Raw genomic sequence first — 22,925 nt, forward strand, 5'->3', positions numbered from 1 at the left:
TATACTAAGGTCAGGTAACCAGAAACCCAGTAACGGGGATTAGGGTAAAAATCAGCGCAGATAATCTTCAGCTTCCAATGTTTGCCCTGAAAAGACTCAATGCTAACCTAACTATTTCCTTTGGTCTACATAAAAGAACCTTGTTCCGCTTTCAGAGTCCTTCATTGTCATGAAATCAGTCATTTGAACCAGGGTCCTTAAGGACATTTTCCATGCTGAGCGTACTCCTTTGAAAGGTATCTAATTATCCTATAGTCCTGACAGCTACCCAGCATGCCCTAGGATTTGACAAGTTATTTTCCACCTTTTGACCACACAAGAAAACTCTACAGTGTAAATACTGTAGTATCAGAAATTAACTTACTTCTTAGTCCCTAAATTCTTCTTTTTAACAGCAAAGAATCATTAACAGATGCAGTAAATCATCATAATTAGAAGGATGGGTTTTTAGAGTCACTCAGGCACAAATTAAATCCAAAATTGGTCACTTTCGAGCTCTGTGACCTTGAGTAGTCACTTAACTCCCTGTGGCTTAATTTCCCAATCTGTAAAACAGGGTAATTGTACCCATCTTTAGCTGGATTTGATCATCTTGATTCTCTTTCTCCAAATAATGGCAATGATTAGCAACACCCTATGCATAGATGGTTTACCAACCAAAAAGTAACAATTGTGTTAGGAGTATTGCGAGGATTGTTGTATAGATTACTATGAAGATTAAATAATATATGCAAAGTACTTAGCATTTGGTAAGTGCTCCATAGATAATCATGAACTGACCTCAAGCCAATTTAATATGCACAGCTTTTAGGTTCTTTGTGGTATATTATGTGGCCACCAGATCATACTGAAAGCGAATTACAAACCAAATTTTGTAACACATATAGACCACTGTATTGACAAATAGACACAACTCAGGTCATATAAAATATTCTTTAAAGTTTGATAAAGTCCTAGCTTTTTGTACAGTTAAGTGCTCTCATTAATATCTTGCATGAAATATTTACTCAAGACAAACACGTCATTAGAAATCCTCCCACACCGGTAACTGGAATCAGTCTGTTTACGGCTCAAGTCTCACGCCTCATTTCTACTGCCAAAGGCTTCAGACTTCCTTGAATTCTTATACCCTATTCCTGTCCATGCCTCTAAAGCAATTTTATCCAAACCACGTATCCTGAAGAGCTTTAATTTTACCAGTGAGCCTTTCTTACATTAATGGTGTAAGTCAGTAAGCAAACATTTTCCTGCCTATTTTGCCATGTAGTATGCTATTAATGGGAGATATCCGACATTCTTATTTCTAACATATTTCCAACATCTATGAATAAGGTAAATGTGGATGGTATAGATATAGATAATAGAAGTACTGGCATTGATATCTTCTAGAGCATGTAACTTCTAGTTAGAAAGCTAGCTGGCCAGCCCTGGACTGAAATTCTTAAATAGAATACTTACAGCACCTGGGGGATGCACTTTCAATGATATAACACACACAATATCATCCTACATATTTTAAGGCAAAGGAAAGGTATCATAGAAATAATCAGTCCAATTTAAGCATGCCTTCTTTATAAATGAAAAATAAAGTACATATTTAAAAATCAATTGTTATGACAACAATCATCTTACTTTTATCTACTGTCTCACACTGTCTCACCTAGAGTTTAGTTTTCAGAATAAGAAAGGTGGTATCTGGGATTTTCCATGACAGCCTCCATAACATGGAATGGCAGCTTTGAATAGAAACAGAATAAAGCAAAGGAAGGTGGGTGAGGGTGGCTGGTGTATGTGGCTAATGATGACAATGTCTAGGGCTTAGTAGCCATTTTAAGGTTGAATCTCTAAATTTTGAAAGCCCTCTCTTTCCTTAAGGCCTCTGAAGCATAGGTTGAAAACTGGTCAAGATCCCCATAACCTCTACAGATAGGGTCATTGCAAACAGTTTCTAATTGAGGGAAAACACAGACAATGAGGTACATTGTGAACAAATGTCTTTTATCCAAACTTGATAAATGGTCTTTGATAAATGGTCTGATGATGCTGAGAGAGACATGAAAAATCTGCTACTTGTCTAATTAAGTGGCACATCCACTAAAAAAAAAAAAAAAAAAAAAAAAAAAAAAAAGGAAAAAAAAGTATCTACAATGCTTATTTCAGACTGTGGAACCCACAATAGTAAAGTTTTCTGTTGCCTAGCCAGCTTAATGTCAAACCCATCCTTTATCACCTACCACTCCTTCAAAAAAGAAAGAAAGAAAAAAATTCCAAATATGTGAGTTTCTCAATATTTCCTGTTTCTAGTTTTTATAGAAAGAGATAGCAAGGGGAGTTGAATTACATCTTGCCATAGAGCTTTGCAAAGTAGTATATTTATCTATTTCTCTACATTCTATTAGCTGTGCCATTCAAGAGTTGTACAGAAAACACTTGTCAATTAGGAAATAAGCCATGTTCAAAACTTCTCATTTAAGTGATTTGTGAAAGAACACACATTTCAAAAGAAAAATATAAAAAAAAAATATTGCCACAATTGTAGCCATGAATCTCTTTTAAAATCAGATAACTGAAAATGGTAGCGTCACTGCCAAAAACACAATGTAAATTAATTTTTCTTATACACATAACAGTTATGAGACACATATGAAAGTCATAACCAGGAAAATTATGCAAAAATGTACAATTAGATGATATATTTTTTAAATGTCATGGAGAAGAGGGATCTCTGGCAAAATATTTCAAGTTGGTAGGTAATATCTCATGGTAGTTAAGCATCTAAAATATATATATATTCAGTAGACCCCTATATACATAGAATATGTAGAACACACGTATCATTTAAAAAATCAATTTCAACTTTTCTTCTTCTCTAGAAATCCTTCTCTGAAAAATCTTTAAATCATTTGCTTATTAATAATAAATCACTCTTCAAAAAATAAATCACTTTTTTTCATATTTTTAAAGATCATTTATTTATTTCAAGAGAGAGAGAGCACGAGCAGGGGAGGGGCAGAAAGAGAGAAAGAGAAAGAATCCCAAGTAGGCTCCGCATTGTTAGCACAGACACTTGAACTCACGAGCCATGAGATCATGACCTGAGTGGAAATCAAGGGTTGGATGCTTAACTGACTGAGCCACCCAGGCGCCCTGATAATAAGTCACTCTTTACTATAAACAAAAGTGCAATATTTACTCTTTGATCTTGATTCCTTAGAAGTAGTGCTTTTGGACTAGCCATAAAGTGTTTCATAAGTCAGTTCTGGAGATATGGAGTCTACCCCCTCATTCAAATTAGCCCTTTGTGGCCTCAGTTTCTTCATCTGTAGATTAACTGTGTAAACTACATTTATCAAAATTGCCTTATAGTTTTAAAAACTATGTGTTCACGGGTCACCTGGGTGGCTCAGTCAGTTGAGTATCCAACTTCGGCTGAGGTCATGATCTCGTGGCTCATGGGTTTGAGCCTTGCGTTGGGCTCTGTGCTGACAGCTCAGAGCCTGGAGCCTGTTTCAGATTCTGTGTCTCCTTCTCTCTTTGCCCCTCCCTTGCTCGCACTTTGTCTCTCTGTCAAAAATAAATAAACATTAAAAAAAATTAAAAACAATGTGTTCATGAAATAACAGCTTCTGTAATCTCTCCGAATTTGAAAATGACAAGCAAAATGTTGATATAACTTAATTGAAATAAGTTTTCCTCTTTTATTAAAAAATAAATTTTGAGTCAAAAAAATATTTGTTAAACTTTTAGTAGCCAATATAATGACATGAAAACATTGTTAACTTTTATCAAGCCCTATTTCATATTCTCTCCCAAGAATGTTCCATCAAATGCCCACAGCTTACTTACTCTTTTACTCATCACATTGTGACCAATATCCTTTTCCCTTTCACTGAGTGAGGACTCATGTATTACAAATTAATTTTCCCATTAATTGTAAATGTAATTAAGGTTATAAAGAATGAATGGCACTCTGCTTCAAAGAGGAAGTGTTATTTGAACCAGGATTTGAATGATGAAAAGGAGATTTCAGGCAGAAAATAGGAAAAGAGCTACTCCATGATCAAGGGATAATGTGGACACAGGAACAAAGGTGTCAGAGAAAATGTTAAGTCCAACATGGCTAGATGGACAGAAGTGGCTCATACAATAGATGAGTCTAGGGAGCTATAAATATTGTGGCCAAACTGTGAGGAACTTTGGATTTCATTCTCTAGATACTGAGAATCAACATACATTTATAGACAGTGAGGTGATATGACCAGATTATTACAGATGCTACTGAAATGTTGGCGCTGAATTTGAAATGGACTGGAAAAAACAAAAACGAGGACCATTGGTGTATCTGTTGAAATAGTTTAAGTGAAATTCTTGAGACTCTGAAGTAGGGCAGTAGATAACAGAAATAGATAATATGTTTTAAAGAAAATTATTAGTCATTTGGAGGTATTCAAAAATATTTGTTAAATTGATTAATGAATAGTACACATGAATAAATGATATGAGTTATCTCCATAAAATTTAACAATTTTAAATATGCCAGGAAATTCCTTCTCTAGGATCCATTGGATTTCTTTTCTCTCATATTCGTAACAGAATGTTTGAATAAGTTTATAACTTTAGAATTTCTTGGGGCACCTGGATGGCTCAGGCAGTTAAGCGTCAGACTCTTGATTTCAGCTCGGGTCATGATCTCATGGTTCATGGGTTCAAGCCCCGTGCCAGGCTCTGTGCTGACAACATGGAGCCTGCTTGGGATTCTCTCTCTTCCTCTCTGTCCCTCCCCTGCTCATGTTCTCTCTCTTTCAAAATAAATAAATAAACTTAAAAATATTTCTTGATAATCTCAATTTTTCTTTGAATCATATGGTTAATAGCTTCTTGATTACTTGATAAATGTAGAGAATAATGATCTATCTTTATTATAATTATCTCCATGGAACACTAATTCTTTTATTTTGTCAATTTCAAACTCCATTTGATATATGATCAATTTTTATTGACAACATTAAACAGAACATTCTGAGTTAATATTATAAACATTTCTAGAATTTCACAAGAGTTTAAACAATTTTTTTTATGTTTCACTCATTTTGTGTGTGTGAGAGAGAGAGAGAGAGAGAAGAGAATGGATGAGGGAGTGGCAGAGAGAGAGGGAGACACAGAATACAAAGCAGGCTTCAGGCTCTGAGCCATCAGCACAGAGCCTGATGCCGGGTGGGAACTGCAAGATCATGACCTGAGCTGAAGTGGGACATTTAACCTACTGAGCCACCCAGGTGCCCCAAGAGTTTAAACATTTTTTTTTAACATCCCTCTGATTTGGTATTACCCAGGCTCAACTCTTTTCAGGAATGTAATTATTTACTGTTAATTTTTAAATTGGACCTATGATTCATTTTTAGGCACAGTGTAAAGGGAAAAAATCCAACTACCAATAATTTAAGTATTTAGTATCTTTGGCAATATTTGCTAATCTTTGTTCTATAACCAAGAAAAACAATGAACTAAACAAATGGGTTTGATGATATTCCCTGAATACTAAAAAATAGGGTTACTCAAAGAATACTCCATTAACTGATGCTTTTCATCATTTTTAGGACTGGTAAAATCATACACCTAGAAGGATAAAGGAGGATTTACATTTTTGTAGCTTGGCAACTCCACAGGAAAGAGTTGATCTTTCCAATTAACTTTAGCAGCTAAGTCTCACAGTGGATTTTGATTGGTCCACCTGAGGCGATGTATCCCTACCTCACCAATCTGGGGATTGGACAGGCCTGGGTCATAAACTCACCCCTACAGTGGGGTTGCAGATGAGGGAAACAGAGACTTGTGAATTACAATCCATCCTGAAAGACATGGAATCCATGTGAATTCTACAAAAGAAAGTAGGGTGCTGCTAGCAGAAGAGGAATAGCAAGGTGTGCTGGGCAGATAAAACATGCTTACCATAGTCCACATGCCTGGATTAGATCAATGCTTTTTCTACTTACTGATTGAGGGACCTTTTAAGAAACTACTTTATCTTGTTGCCCTCAGTTTCCTTATTTATCAAATCGAAAAATTATCTCCCTTACATGATTGTTGTAGGAAGTTAGTGACATAGTATAAGCTAAGAGCCTGGCACAGTCCCTGCCTCAAGCCTGGCATCAGCAACTTAATTAGAACAGAGATTCACTATGTTCTGCTCACTATACTTGACACCGAAGATAAAAAAATGAGTGAGGACAGTCATAGTCGGTGACTTTAATCAAATAATCATACAGACAAATGTTAAACTGCAGCTACTTTGTAAGTGCTACAGAAGAGAAGGAATTCACACTTGAGTTTATAATAAAAGCAGAGCTGACTAAATCAGAAGTTAAGGAAAGCCTGCCTAAGGAAGAGAATATAGAGGATATTGAATTGAGATCTAATGAGAATGAAAAGTTATTTAGGCAAAGAGGAAAGGGTTGAGCAAAGCGATGCAAGTGGAGTCTAAAGGAAGGAGATATGCAGAGGCTCTGAAAGGGTAAGGAACTATGAGGAACAGAGAGAAGGCCCTTGCCTCTGGAGCAGGGGAGCACAAAATGAATGGACTTTGGAGAGGTAGCAAGGGGCCAAACCCTGGAAGCCATGAAGTCTTTGCTAAGGTATGTACTGCTTTATCCCAAGAGCAATGGAAAGTCACCAAAGAGTTTTCAGCAGAGGAAGTTGCATGATCAAAGAACAATTCTAATCCTTCTCCATTTCCACCTCCCCCAAAGATGGGAATGGATGGCAACCCTCTGGTCCAGCCTGGTCAAACAAAGAGATTTTAGTTTGGGGTGCCATTTTTGTAAAGAAAGGTACTGAAAATAACATGTGTGTCTAACACAGGGCAGTCACAAAATGGTGAGTGAACAAGAGATGTTTTACATACATGAGACAAGATTTACAAGACTTACTTGCTAAATGAAAGTTGTTTCTTAACAACAAGTGTTAAGCTCAAAACCAAAAACTGTTTCCAACAATTAATCAGAAACAGCATGATGGACAAAGTAGCAGTGAAAGAATGCAAGCATAGATGAGATCATCATGGAGAGACTTTCTTCCCAATGTACCAAAGTTGAACTCCCTGAACCCTGTAATGGGAAGCTACTATTTCTACAAGAAAATATTCCCCATGTCTCCTTTTCCACCTGGAGCATAGCTCTGCCTCTTGTTCACTTTTAAGTAGCTCCTAGTTTTCTTCTGCTAAGGGACTGGATACTGGCCTGTGTCTCCTCCAAAGGCCTACCTTAAAGGAAGACCTCCATCTTTCTGGCCCACTTTGGACTACCTCATGAGCTTGATGGAGAATCTTCAAATTTTATATGAGCTCTTCCTAATCTCTTTGAGATATGCTTTTTTATTCTCTTGACCTGATTTCAAATAACATGATTCTACAGCAAAACTGTGATGCAGCAATATGAAGGAAACAAAAAATACAGTTATGGATAAGAAAGTCAGTGATGATATTAATGTAGCTAGGGCCATTGATTGAGCTGTGCAGGTGGGAGGAGGAGACAGAATGGAGAGGGAAAAGAAGGGAAGGAGGGAGGGAGAGAGCGGGTGAGAGTGTACACTATAGGAGATGAATATATTGAGTACTGAGATGAATGACTTAGTTGAATAATAAAAAAAAAATTGACCTGTATTTATGAGAGTTTTACCCCCTGGGTTCCTTAAACCTGGTCTAATTTATTAGCCTTTCCTTCCTATTGATTTCATAAAATTAATATGGTTAGATTGATGTTTACTGAGCTTTTGTAATTCTACCGACTTCATGATTTTTGTCACGAACACCCTCCTTTAGTACTAGTTATTATTTATTTAATATTATACATTAAACTGTCTTTAAATTGACCCTTCACATTTTTTACTAAGAAACTACTTAGAGTCATCTGATGTGATATATATGTGTATTATATATATACACATTTAAAATGTATACATTTTGATTCATACTCCTCTGATAAAATAAAAATACTAATCTGTGTACCATCCTGGGAACCTTTACAGTTATGCATGTTACACTGTTATACCTATGATTTGAGACAAGGTCATATAGCCTGCAGCACAATCTGAAACAACCTTGTTCATACTCATTTCCATTAGAGTATAATAATACATTTCAGGAGTGTAGATCCTTTAGACATAATATATATGCAAGTGTTTGGAAGATTTTTTGGCATAGCAAAATTACCCCGAAGGGCTGGTTGTGTTAAGATTGGGATTACCAGGGAGGAGTCAACAATTAAATGATTGTCTAGTACTGTCATACTTGCTTCTGTTTTCAGGCTTCTTTCCACTTCTGCTTAAAATGATTTGCAGCACTATTCTGATTGAAAGTAAAAACGATCATTTAATACTGTGAACTTTTCTTGTGTCCTTTTTTTCAAACATTTATTTTCATAATTATGGAGGGGTAAGTAGTCTTCTCAGTGGGAGCTCTAGCCTCCTGGAGCAAAGCACTTGCTGAAGGCTGCATAATGACATACGAAGTTCACATTTCCAAGTCCCCAGAGTCCTTTGCCATTAAGTGAATGCAGTAGTCAGAATAATGACCCCCCAAAGATGTCAAATCCTAATTCCTGGAACTTGTGCATATGTTATGTTACATGGCAAAGGGGAATTAACATTGCAAAGAGTATTAATGTTGTTAATCAGCTAACTTTAAAATAGGAAGATTTTCCTAGAGTATTCTGGTGGACATAATGTAAGCACAAGGTCTTTGGAAGTAGGAGAGTCCAAAGGGAAAGTCAGAGTGGTTTGATGTGAAAACTCAACTCACCTTTACCGATGAAGATGAAGGAGGCTATGAGCCAAAGGATGTGGACAACTTCTAGAAGCCAAAAAAGGCAAGACAAGGGATTTTCCCCTAGAGCTTCTGTAAGGAATGCAGCATTGCCAACACTTAGCCCAGTGAAATCCATCTTGGACTTCTGACCTTCAACGTGTAAGATAATAAATTTGTGTTGCTTCAAGCCATTAAACTTGTGGTTGTTACAGCATCCATAGAAAACTAACACAGTGAGCCTCAACTTTTTTAAAAATTTTGTTTAATGTTTATTTTTGAGAGAGAGAGAGACAGAGTGTGAGTGGGGGAGGGGCAGGGAGCAAGGGAGACAGAATCTGAAGCAGGCTCCAGGCTGTCAGCACAGAGCCAGACATAGGGCTTGAACTCACAAACTACGAAATCGTGACCTGAGCCAAAGTCAGATCTTAACCAACTGAGCCACCCAGGCACCCTGTGAGCTTCAACTTTTACCTAGTTTCTTGATCCCTAATGGTTATAAGTTTGGCATATCATTTTTTAACAAAAGTACACTGAACTAATTAATGCAAATTTGGAATCCTCTCATTAAAATACCTAATTCCTAAATTTATACATTATTCTTGTTCCAAAAAACTGTTGGTGTTATGTCTGGTTACCATTTTCTTTTGAAAAATTAATAAAATGCTTTTTAATGGTCTCCAGTTATAAGAACAAATATAGAAGGGTTTTGGAGAGGCAATAAAATATTTGTTCTAAGTATTTTTTTTAAGGGCTATATAGCCAGAGGGCTCTGGATTCCAATTAACCTGTACAATTTACTAGATGTGGTTTGGGAAAATTGACCTAAGCCTCTGTTTCATCACCTATAAAATGGGAATAAAAATGACAGGATCTACACAATAGATTTGAGAAAAGATTTAACAAGATAATCTACAAAAAGTCCTTAGCATGGCACCCGGTATATAATTAAGTGCATTACATAATGGTGTTAGCTATTATCACTGTTTTTGCATTATTTTTCCTACTTCAAAACTTTCCCTAACAGCTTTCAAAAAGTACAGCTTTTCGAACACTTGCTATTAGAGACCCGCACATTTAATAATCTATCCCTTCTCTTTTAATGTTAATTTATTTTATGTTTATTTTTTTGATTTCTAAAGAAACAACAGCAAACCATCCTGAAAATAGCATCTCCCTTAGCAATACTTAACCCTGAGTCAACAAATTTTTTTTTAATTATAAATATTCATTCATTCACTGAAGAAATTGTTAAAGCAAATAGAAGGTAAGACAATGGCCTGCTACAGATCCCAATTAAGCTTTTTTTAAATTTCCCTAAGGCGGGGCGGGGAGGGGGGTGAATTCTTTGCTAGGCACCCAGCGAACTCCTCTCGAACCGCCTGTGTAAAAGGGGGCCTCCCAGCTCTCTCCAGCGCGCGTCTATCCCCGGGCGGTGCCAGGTGAGCCCCGGCGGAGCTGAGAGGCCGAGCTGGGACTCGCCGCGCCAGGCACGCGGCGCGAGCGGCGGCTGCAGTTTGTTAAGCTCGCGGAGGGAAGCGCCTTCGCGGCTTCCCTTTGGTGTGCGCCCGCGGCTGCCACGCCAGGGGAAGCGCCTGGCCTGATTTGTTCAACTTCGGGGGCATTCGCTGCGCTCCGGCCTCCCTCCCGGGTCTCCCCGCCGCGCCCCTGCCCCGTCTTGCTTCCCCGGGGCTCCGGAAGGGAAGGAGGCGTGTCCGAGGCCGGCGGGAGGGACCTGTATAAAAGTGCTGGCGGCGCGCCGGCTGGGGCTTCACTCGCCGCCTTGCGCCGGGACTGGGATCGCTGCGGGAAAGCACGGGCCGGGGAGAGGGCGCTGCGCTCGGGCTACCCAATGCGTGGACTATCTGCAGCCGCTGCTCGTGCAATATGCTGGAGCTCCAGAACATCTAAACGGAGTCGCCACACCGCTGCCTGGACTGGATCACAGCGCTGCCTTTCCTTATGAAGAAGACACAAGTGAGTAGGGCGCGCCGGGAGCTCGCTGGGTCTCCCAGGAAATCGCTCCCGGAGCTCGCGGGAGGCCGGCTTGTCTCGGCACCGGCTGCCGGGGCGAGTGGGGCTCTGCCCGCCGCACGAGCCAGGAGGGTGCGAGGGAGGCGGGCGTGGCGTGCACGTCCGAGCGGCTGTGGCGGGTGAGCCAGAGAGAGGAGGAGTGGGAACGATGAGAGAGAGCTGGTGTCAAGTTGGGAGCCGCAGCCGTTAAGTTTGGAGCTGTCAGTCGGGAAAGGCAGTTCCTGTAAAATGGAAGGCTCTGCTCTTTGGCCGGAGAGGTTTTGTTTTGTTTTTTTTTTTTTTTTTAAGTTATCACGAGAAGGCATTTCTTTGCACGGGAGATGTTTTCCCGTGGATTCCGGGAGATTGCAAAACAGCTCCCAGCGCACCACGCTCGCTCTCGAACCCAGGTTTTTGTGCAGCCCCCCAAGTGGGCGTGGGGCTCGTGTGGACTCGGGTGCAGCCGCGGGAGCGAAGCCAACGGGAGCTCCTTAGCAGCTGCGCTCGGCGGGGCGGAGAACCTGCCCTGCCCGGCCAGCCCGGGAAACTTCGCTCTGCGAGGCGTTTCCAGGTTTGCGGCTCTGGGTGAGTTTCCAGAGAGCCACAGATGGGGTAATACCACCACACTGCACCCACCTTCTTCCATTACAGAGGAGAAGGGTTTTTTGTTTTGTTTTTGTTTTTGTTTTTGTTTTGTTCGTTTGTTTTGTTTTTAATAGGCACCTCTAATGATAGTTATTGAGGTAATTCCCAGTGCTGCTCAATTGTGCATTATACATAAACACTGTGGGTAAAGCACCGCCCAGGGGTACAATTAGACTTTTTTTTTTTTTCCCTTGAAGCAAATATTTGACTTATCGTTTGGAAAGGACTGCCGAGGTCCTTTCCTTTCCTTTCCTCGCAGGAATCTATCTGCGTAACTGCTGCGAGTTGGGTAAAACTGCCCTTTCACCCCCAAGAGGATCTCTCAGAGACTGCACTATCTGAAATGTGTCCAAGGGGTGGAAGTGGTGGGGAAAAAAAGGAAATTGAGAATTTGTCCACATCCTCAGTTTAGAATGAAGACATCCGTGAGCAGAAAATGCTTTACTGAATGAGTTGCTTTGTATCCTACTTTATATTGATATGTAGGCCTGGGAAATGTACACATTCAGAAGGAAGTAGGAAGAATTGAGCTTAGTGCACAGGTGTGGAAAGGTCGGCAGGGGGCGGGGGGAAGGGATGCTGCCTGGCAGAAAGGAGGTTTGTGCAGTCTCCAGGGCAGCCGCCCAAGACTAAGCGGAGCGCGGGTTCCTCTCGAAAGCAGGTTCATAGGCAGAGCATTGAACGCCGCCACACCTGAGATCTGCACACTGTGATGTTGAAATGCAAATATTAAAGACTGACAACAAAAGTTATAATGTAATTATTTGACTTGTACAAGCCTTCTGCTTTGTGGAATGTAAGGGCGGTGGGGGGGGGGACGGGGGGGTGAGGACCAATTCCTTGTTATAGTAGCATCTCTTCAGATGGATAGTAGTGGTGGGATCTGGTGGAGAAACCGTTACCTTCTAGTTCAGAAAGGAAAAAAAAAAAAAAAAAACCTAAACTTTCCTATTTAAACAACACAGGAGACAGATCAGGTTAATGACCAACACTCCAAAGGGGGAGGATGTACTATCCTGTCACTTTGAGAGTCAGTAGGATTGATGATCCTTGCACCCTTGCTTTGCAAAACAAACGTGAGCTCTGTAATCTCCTTTCTCACTTTGATTAAATGGCTGTGTAAATCGGATTACATGGAATAATTCCATTGAAAACCTGAAAGAGGTCGATCTAGGCTGAAACGCTGTGGCGTCAGTGACTCAGTGCTGCCGACCAGGGACATTTGAGAGGGCTAAATATTTTAGAAATGTGACCTGCTCCAACCAAGTTAAAGTGCAAGCCCTCTGGGGATCTTGCTGATGTTAAAGGGTTTGCAGGCAAAGGAGGGCAGTGCCCTTTGTTGAATGAAGGCATTCATTGCCAGGGATTTGATGACCTTCAAGGTTTCCTTTAAGGATACTTCTAGCAATTCCACATTCTTGCCACTAAAAAAAGAAGACACTTGGAAATAGCAGGAAATTGATAAAATAATCCGTGGAAATGGGGGAGGGGAATTAGATTCTCCTTCATGTTGTTAAATTTCCTAATCCAAAAGTTAGAAGTTTTCTGTGCAACTGTATGAGGATGGAGAATAGTATAAGGAAATTAGACATTAATATGTAAGGTCATTTGTTCTGCATCTAATGTTCTTGCCAGGGAGGAATATCTATTAATGCTTAACAGTTTAAATGATCATTTATAAAGATGGCATCGATACCAGAGTTCTAAGGCATATGGTTCTATATGGTTCCATTACCCAATACCTAAAATGATAACTTATTAATTGTAATAGTTTTAACTTGAATTACAAGCTCTCCAAGAATCCCAGGGACACCAGGCATTCTGGCTTTTCACTCAAACCAAATAAGTGTGGAAATTCCATCAACAACCACTTGGGGTTTGATAAATTATTCTGTCATTTAGCATGTGTGATAAGACTTTAGTATTTGGAAAATAATTACACGGGCAGTAGTCCTTAGGAACAATTGTAACAAATTCAATCAGCCTATAGAAATGAATGCACTTTGCATTTTTCCTATTTCTGATTGTATTTGTGTGGTTTTTACAGTTTCTGAAGAGAATTGTGCCTCTGGCTTAGAAAGAACATCTATTTCAATGTGTAATCATTTTTTTTCAATGTAATGCTCTGTTATACTGGTGTATTAAGTAACAATTGTGCAGCATATTTGATAAGACCAATTAGAAGAGTGCTGTCAGTTTAATGGGCCTGGTGCCATGTTTATCGACGTTGTACTTGTATTTTAGTTTTGAGATGGTTTGTGAGAGTTTTTATGACTGCTGTCAGTTTTAGAAATCATAACATAGGAAAAATTCATCTTGCAAACAGTGTAGAAAGGCCATTTTAGGCACATGTTAGTTCTCTGAAAAGAAACAAATAGAATTCTTGTTAGCTTATGTTATTCCAAAGAAAATAATCCTCTTTTGTTTGTATGAAGTTTGCATCTGGGTGATAATGCAAGTTTATAGAAAATAACATTTATGAAGAGAGCATTTTAAAATTTTGTCTTTAAAATCGCTCAATTTGGATTGTGTGCTTTGAATAATTCTAATTTAGATAGCTTTTAATTGATAGATTCTGCCAAGACTTTAAAAGTCAAGTGCTAAGTCAATTACATTTAACATAAAACAAGGAAAGAGACCATATGGAAATCTGAAGGCCTGAGCCAAACCAATTAAAATTGCTAAATTTTATGTCTAACTACTGATTTGAAGATAGCAATTGTGAGTCACATTTTTTCTTTAATGATAAGTGATTGAAATTCTTCCATCACCATAAATAACATTGGAGAAAAAAAAAAATCCCTGCCCAAATAGCTAGTCTAAATATTGGAGGATATTTTATTGCGTGGTCCATTGAACCCCACTGCATGTGCCTTCTCCATCCATGTCTGGGGAGTGCCTCCTCCATCCATGTCTGGGGAGTGCCTCAATTATAATGGAAAGATCCTAGGATCTTGCTTTTGAAGACTTAAACTCTGATTTCTGTTTTACCACTGGTAAGACAAATGACTTTAGGCAAATGGTTAAACTTCTTAGGATTTCTGTTTTATAATCTGTATGATGATAAACTAGTTATAAAGATTCTTTTCCTGATCATTGTAAAGGGCTAAACAAAAATTTTTATAGGTCTTTATCCCAGTACTGTGACTTCCTATAGTTACAGTCAGAATTTATTATCCCCCAGAAGAGAATTGCCTTGCTGGCAACTTAAAAACCAAAGAAAAACTGGCTATTGCAGCTAAATGATGCTTACCCAACAAAGCAGACAGACCAAAATTTTATAAATTTAGATCTGTGGATTCAGTGCCTCTCATTATACATGGTTATATTTTTATAGACTGTAATTAATACACCTCAAATAGGAATGTGTGAAGACGGAGGCTCTATGTGGCATGAGAGATGTTAAATTCTTTGGAATTTTTCTTTAGGGCTACCTGGGTGGCTCAGTCAGTTAAGCATCCAACTTCAGCCCAGGGCATGATCTTGCAGTCTGTGAGTTCGAGCCCTGCCCACGTTGGGCTCTGAGCTGACAGTTCAGAGCCTGGAGCCTGCTTTAGATTCTGTGTCTCCCTCTCTGTCCCTCTTCTGCTGTGCGTTCTCTCTCTCTCCTCTCTCTCTCTCTTTCCCAAGAGTAAAGCCATAAACATTAAAAGAAATAAAAATAAATTGTTTCTTTTAAAGGTAAACCTGAATGAGGGAATTAGAATTGAAAATAAAAATAGAAACTGGAAGTATTATTACCATATCTGATTCATATCCATATTTCACTTACTTTCTGAGTTCCCCTGGTAGGATTCTGAGAGTTTACTGTAGACTGAATATACTTGGTCAGCTTCCTATCCTTGATGTTCTTTCTTGCACTTGCTCTCCTGAGGGAGGCCATGCATTCATTTCTGCAGAATGTCTTTACCGGGCAACATGCAGTGACTTTTTTTTTTTTTCCATTATGCAAGTTTTTGAGACTTCCCCCCTCCCCCTTTTCTCGATTACCTTAATGTTCCCTTTTGTAAATAAGGGTGTAAAGCATTTGGATATAAATCTGAGGAATGATCTTTTATCTTTGTTTTCTACTACATGAATCATGAGCAGCTGCAGGAGACCCTTTTTTGGTGTTTGTCACCTGCGTAGTTAGACCAATTTATAAAACAAATGGAGGGAACACTGGGATGCTTTTATAATAAATGCTGTTTTCAGTTATTTTGTGTAGACTTTGTCTCATAGAAACCATTGACTATACCCTTACTAATTTGTAGATGCAACAAGATGTTTTTGCCTTTTCACTTAATTATGGGTATACTAAAAACTGTTTACAAGGGCCAGGAGATTGAGAAACTGTCATTTCATCTCTACCTATTTCCTTCTGGGCAGAAAAAAAAGGAGATGGGCGGGGGTGGTGATTTTCTTATAATTAGGCCTCATGGTTCTTTTTTTAAAATCACAATGTGTGTCATCTAAAGAAAGACTGTTCTTTATGTAGCTCTCTTTCTCTTTTGGCTACATTTTACTATGTTTCTAGGCTGCCACATTGACTTGGATATTAGGGGATAGAGTTCTCTTATTAGCCCAGATAGAAGTTGTATGGCTTTGGGAAGGTATTTTAGTCTCTTTGAACCTTGATTTCCTCAACTGTAAAGTGAGAAAGTAGGACTAGGTGATTTGTTTTTAAGTTTATTTATTTTTATTTTTTGTTTTGAGAGCGAAAGCATGAGCACGGGAGGGGCAGAGAGGGAAAGGCTGAGAATCCCAAGGACGCTCCACACTGTCAGTGCAGAGCAGGATATGGGGCTCAAACCCATGAACCAAGAGATGATGATCTGAGATGAAATCAAGAGTCAGAGGCTTAACCGACTAAGCCACCCAGGTGTCCAGGACTAGGTGATTTCTAAGTGCCTTCTAGTTCTAAAATTCTCTATTTCTAAGATCCTAGTAAAATAAAGGTTTGAACCACATGACTTTTGAGCTTTGATTCTGAGATTTATGTAACCATTGCTTTGGTTTGGTGTGAATACAAATTATAACCATTGGTTTATGATCATGAACTAGCCAATGGGGAGAAATGAAGGTTTAAGTATAGACTGTCCTACTTTTAGCCATTTCACCTACTACATGCAATTTCTCTATAATAATAATAATAATAATGGTATTTACGCTTTTCCTGTTTTAGCAATATCCACAGTTGACGGGGTTTTTTTTCGCTTCTAATCTTTAAATTCTCCAAGTGAAGAAGAATCCTAAGGCAAGGTCAGACAGCCAGAAGAGGTAAATTTACAAAAGGTAATGAAGGCCTCCCAGTATTTATTTGCTTCTCTTTGCTGCCTCTGCAGCCCCCCACATCTGTGTGCAGGGAGTGGAGTAGAAGGAGCATTTAGTGGGCAGAATCCGAGGAATGGGTCCAATGTTCACGCTTGCTCCACTGCCCATCACTGAATCTTCGTAGTCTTGGGCAAGTCTTGGGCAAGTCAGGGGCAAGTCATTGGCAAATCATGGGCAAGTCACGGGCAAGTCTCTGAGTGGTAGTAGTATCTGTGCATCTCACTCAGAGTTAATCCTGGGAAGATCATGAAGTGGAGACCTGTAGCTGGAGGCACTGAAGCTGGAAAAAAGAGGGAACAACCCTTTTGCCGCAGGGAAGAGACCTTTCCTGCGGATAACACTTAGGACACTTGCCACTTGCAGTGGCAGAGTCTCTCCTTGCCCTGGCTTTTTTGCAGTTCTAATGTGGTCTCAGTTTCTGGAACACCTCTCACCTATCTCCTTTCCTTAGCTTTCCTTAAGGACTGATGCTAGCTGAGAGTTGGGGCAAGCCCAGTAACAGGCAGTCGGTTTTCCTTAGCAGTCAGAAGCCATGACTGTCTTTTTTTCTTATTGTTGGCATGAATTCTCCTATTCTTCTTGTTGACCACATTCTTAGTCAAAGGTCAGTTGGACCTCTCCTCCAGCAAGAGAATGTGGATGCCTCAGAAAATAGAGCCGAGACAATGATGGTAATGCTCTTCTCAAAACGCCCGCAGAGTCAAATGTGCTACCCATGAAAACAAAGTCAAAATTGAGTGATCCAGACAGTTAAACTAGCAGTTACCTGGATGCAGGAATTCAGTACTTGACTTTGCAGGTTGCCTTGAGGCCTTGAATACCGTGGATTAGAATGTGGTCTTAACAGGGGCAGTTAGGGTGCCTTTTCTGTGTTCCTGGTGCATAGATGGCAGCTCAAAAATCCCGCAGTTGCCTTGCAAAGAATGCCTTGCTCCCGTGGAAAAGGGCGTAAAGGGCGAGAGCAAGAGCAAACCCACCATCAGTGCTCACTTGAAAAAGCAAGCCTCCTTCTGTTTCACCTTTGAGGAAAGGGCATCCCCACTGCATAATAGGCCTCCCCTGTGGACCTGGGAGGAAAGAGCACAGCCCAGAGCAGGGCCTTGTGTTTGTCTTGTATACTATACACATGCTGTTGCTCTTTGAGGAGCAGAAGTTTATCTTCTGAACAAACGCCCTGTGGGTGCTGAGAACTTTCGCCTCTTTTTCACCTTGACATAAAATCTCTGAAGCCAGTGACCTTTCCATTGAAGTGCCTTGACTAAACTCCAGGACCAAAACTCCTCTCCTAATTGGCTTGTTTCTCCTTAATGCACGCATTTGAATGGTTGTAAACCAGGGCACTGATAGAAATGACCATTTAATAGTAGCTGTCTATTGTGAGGGTCTCTCTTCTGCTGAGTTTTCCACTGTTTCCTTGGGGGACCCTTTCTAATGCCCTCCCAGGCAACTGCCTTGTGAAAACACAGATTCCTTGATTTCCAAGAAGAGTGTTGCAGAGAAAGCGGGTTGTGTTATAAAGGTCTTGAACCCCCTCCTGGGATGTGCTGTCCATAAGGATGGCCCTCAAAATTTATATTCACTGCGGAACTTCAGATGGGGGGCAGGGTGGAGAGGTTTCATATGAAATGTGATTTTGAAAACCCAAGGATTGCGAAACAAACCTTGGCAGTCACACATCATTATTTATGGTTCTGTGTAAACCTGCAATTTAACGCTTCTGAAACAGTCAACACATTAGGGATTTACGTTTTTCATGACCAACTAAAACCTCCTGTGATTGCTTTAGTTGGTCTTCTGGTGATTTTAGAAAACTGCTTTATTTTTCTGGCCCTGCCCAGACATCTCTGATGTGTTCCATTATGCAGAGGCCTAACACATGTTATTCTATTGTTTGTTAGATAAATTATCACAGTACAGGGGAGTGGCCTCCAGGTGGTCCAAAGTGGATACCAAAATGCCAAGGATGAAAGAGGAGCTAGAAAACATTCATGAAAAATGAACAGGAGGTCATTAGCATAATGTGTTTAATATTAGATGAAATAAATTCTATGTAGAAAAGCACAGAGCTGCAAAATAGGGTTTATATAATCCTTGTCTTCACAACAATTGTAACAGGCTTGTTTTTTTCATTTTTAAAACTTTTTATTTCTTAACCCCTGCCCAGGAAAATAGTTTTTAAACTTCAGTACGTGTTTGTTTATAATGTTCCATGGCCATAAGTACTGTGTCTTAACAACATTCAGAAAGTGGGCTTTTCTTCTCTCATTTGAAACTTAGATCTTTTTTACTTCTGATCAATTCTATGCGCTTTTAAATCCCAAACTGATTTGACCACTGTTTGTACCGCTGTACAAATGTCACACATAAATGATTCATCTTGGGGGAAAATAAAAAGGAAATTTACTGTAGTTAAGTGTTAAATGTTTGACATTTAAATGTGTAGCCATTTTAAATAGCTCCCATCATTGTTTTTTATAAAATCAAATCATCCTGATACTAAGATCATGCCAAAATGACACTTAGTAGAACACTGATCCAAGATTAATTAATTCATAGAATTTTTCTTCTGGGAGGTAGGTGCTGTTTGTTTTTTTTTTTTTTTCCAAATCCCATTTCACAGATGAGGAAATTAAGATAAGGTCTTTTCTCTGCCAACTCCAAGTGTTGATTGCCAACACTAACACCCAAAGATATTTAGCTGGCACAACCACAGTGCATTCGTGAGGCTAATTCAGTACCTCAAAGATGCATATTCTGTTATAGAAACATTGAATCCAAAAACAATTGCAATTCAGATATTAAAACATCTGCCAGTGATACTAATTTGAACAACAAAAATTTCGTGATTCTAGTTCCCTAACCGAATGGTTTATACTAGATGCTTAATAAATATATATCAAATGTTGTGGAATGAATAGATACCTGATTCAGGTTGTTAGGTACTGATATATTCTTAAGAATTTTTTTTTGTTTTTTTTAACAAGGCAAATTTTAACTACTATATTGAGTCTATTATACAAACACATGTGTTTGGTTGATGATTGGAAGGGTTACTCTGTTCACCATTTACAGCGTTAATTTTCAGTATATATGCAATATAATTTACTAACCAAAACTGGAGACCATGCAAGAAAATAGAAAACATTGGATTGAGTTATAGCTTAGATGTGTTATTGGTTCTGCCACTTATTATTTTAGTATATGTGCTGCCGAAGCGAGCACGGTTCTGCCACTTATTATTTATATGACTTTCAGTGTTTCTCTCTGAACTTTACTTTCCCAATCTTAAAATACTGCCTATTATACTACTGAAGAGGTAATGATTAAGTGAGATCATGTCTAAGGGCACAGTGACTTGTACTTACTAAATAATCTTCTGATTCTCCGCTAGAATAGTGAATCACAGAACATTACAGCAAACCCACATGCTATAAGAAATAAATTCATTATTAGCAATACCTGGTTTTGGCTATAGGGCTTGAATGAATAAATGAATTACAATAATCCTTAGAGATTAATTCCTTTTTTATATATTATCTACCTTCTTTAATACTCAAGTACTCTTAGCAAATTCAGCAAAATCCCCCCCCCCCCCCAGTTTTATCTTTTACCTTTCTCCCCTTTCTGAGAAAGGAAACAGTTGTATAAAATAGGCCAAAAGACAAGCTGGTTAAGAAGAGAGACAGCAGCTGATAGAATATGGAAGTAAGACTAGTTAGTAAGTTAATAGTGTTGATTATGTACCATGGATGAGGCACCATGCCACAAACTGCACAGGTGGATCTCATTGGATTCTTGGAGGGGGGAAGAAAATTTAAGGAGATAGTGATATTTTTTTGAAAAAACGAGGAAACTAAAGTTCAGAGAGATAAAGAAAATTTGCCCAAGATTAAGAGGAAAAAAATGCAAGTGAGTGGAAGAGCTTGGTTTGCAAGACAAGCCTGTTTAATTACAAAGACTAGATTCCTCCTAACCGCTGCAGTAGAATGCACCTGTATTTTAAGTATATATATACTTATGTGGTCCAGAGGATTTGTGTGTGTGTGTGTGTGTGTGTGTGTGTGTGTGTGTGTGTGTGTGTAGATTATGCCTTTTAATCTAATGTGGGCAAGACTGAGAGCAGGTGGGGCTGAGTTTCTGCTTAAGTGACCTGCTGCTTTTGACCCAGGAGTATAAATAGTTGTCAAGGCCAACAGGAGCCTCGGCTTGGTCCCCAGCCTCTCCCCCCACCCCCAGCCCCCACCCCCCTCTCCTTAGCCATCAGATGCATCCCTCATGTGTTGTAAGGGAGGCCCCTTAGAAACTGTAAAAATGCCTTTTACTTTACAGAATTAAGAAGTACTGGCAAATCCTTGGTGTCTTTCAAAGAAAATGGTTTTTGTTTTTTGTTTTTTGGCAGAGGGAAGATTTTAAAATATTTTAAAATTGTGTTTCAAAAAACTTCTTGGAGGAACAGGGAGGCTTCAGGGATTACTTTAATCAATTTGCTCTGACCTTCTTTCATGCTATTTTTGAAGACAGTTTTAAGTGGTTCTGATGATACTAGAAAACTATTTCATAATAATGCCCTTATGCTTATTATGTCTGGCTTTTAAAACTACCAGCCATTTAAGTTGTGACCTTTGCATTGTCATTCTTTGCCCAAGTGCAGGAGTAGTAAAAATTCATTTTCTGCATTGATGTTAGGATTGTTTAAATATATGACAGTCACAATACCTTTATCAGCTGCATCAGTATGTGACCTAGCAGCACTTTATTGGAAATGAAAGTGTTAACTAGAAGGAATCATTTGAGTACAGGTGAAGGGAACAGAACAGGGGTGTGATGAACCAAACAGACACCAAATAGATGGCCTACTTTGGTTGGCTAAGCACATTATCTTGAGCCTCAGTTTCCCAATCTGCCAAACAAGGGGACCAATAGTGCATTTACCCAGGGTGGTAATGAAGATTACATGAAATCCACAAAAAGCCCTTAATCCAGTGCCTGGCACATTGGCAATAATACATGTTTGCTGTTATCGTGAGCATTAAAGACGTGGTAAGTTTATCAGTGTCAATGACTTCTGTCTTAAAGTGACTTTAATTGTCAGGTCTCGACTTTCAGAATGAAAGGGAGAGTTGAAGCAGTTCACCCAGATAACTCAGGCTTCAGACTCCCTTTAGTCCTGAATATTTTGATTGTTTTCATTCCCTACTTTAACAAAAACTGAAAAAGAGCTAAATGTGCATGATTTATAATCGCAAGATAGTTTAGGAGCAATTACTTCTTTCTGTCGTGTGCCCAAGGCCACAGAGCTAATCCGAGGTAGAGCTGCTTCATGAACCAGCCAGTTCAGAACCAGAGTCTCCATTCCTAAACTCTGTGCTTGGAGCTGGAGGCACGGAGTAGGAGTCCTTCCCCTGAATTGGTGAGTGGTTTCCTACTTTTCCCCGTCCAGAAGGAGAAGTCGTTTTCAGCATCAACAGAAATACAGCCACCTGTCCAGGGAGAATGGGAAGAGCGTTTGCGTTAGAGGACCTAGGCCTTCCCTCCAGCTCTTGACTCCAGCTTGCCAAGGGATCTTATACAAGTCATTTAACTCTGCTTAACCTTTTCTTACCTGGAATTTCCTCCTCCATTTAAAAACCAAGTTTTTTTTTACATTTTATTTATTTTTGATAGCATAAGCGGGGGAGGGGCAGAGAGAGAGGGAGACACAGAATCCCAAGCAGGCTCCAGGCTCCGAGCTGTCAGCACAGAGCCTGACGTAGGGCTCGAACTCACAAACCGCGAGATCATGACCTGAGCTGAAGTTGGACGCTTAACCGACTGAGCCAAGCAGGTGCCCCAAATTTCCTCCTCCATAAAATAAAATAAGAATACTTAGAGGCTTTCTTCCTCTTTCCTCCCTTTTCCTCCCTCCACCCCCCCTTCTTTTCCTTGTTTCCCCCCCACCTTTTTTTTTTTAACCGAGAAAGAGTATGTTATGTACCTGCTTTGTGATTGTCACTCATGGAATTACACTACTATAAAAAATAATTGTCAGGCTTAACACATATTTTCCTACTATACTGTTAAACACAAAATTATATGTTTGTGGAAAGTGCTTGACTCATTGGCCTCAAAGACACTTGAAGGAGAATGGACTTTGGGGTTAGAAGGAGGCCCAAGTCCT

At 39.5% G+C, this 22,925-nt stretch overlaps 1 protein-coding gene across 4 annotated transcripts in view; it reads left to right on the forward strand.

Annotated features, from left to right (window-relative positions):
* The first annotated feature begins 10,585 nt into the window (after positions 1-10,585).
* KITLG (KIT ligand) overlaps positions 10,586-22,925 on the forward strand; it is an 86,598-nt gene continuing 74,258 nt past the window's right edge. Inside the window, exon 1 of one of the 4 annotated variants that reach the window (XM_086712690.1) lies at positions 10,586-10,774. Coding sequence is in view for 1 of the 4 variants with exons in the window: in XM_086712689.1 (XP_086568815.1) it covers positions 10,760-10,774 (15 nt within the window). In the remaining 3 variants the exon portion in view is untranslated. The remainder of the gene's footprint in view (positions 10,775-22,925) is intronic. The other 3 variants (XM_086712688.1, XM_086712687.1, XM_086712689.1) reach the window with 3 other exon arrangements.

Source organism: Puma concolor, chromosome B4 (genome assembly GCF_028749965.1).
Source record: "Puma concolor isolate L17-30 chromosome B4, mPumCon1.1.hap2, whole genome shotgun sequence".
In the NCBI taxonomy this organism is placed as follows: Eukaryota; Metazoa; Chordata; class Mammalia; order Carnivora; family Felidae; genus Puma; species Puma concolor.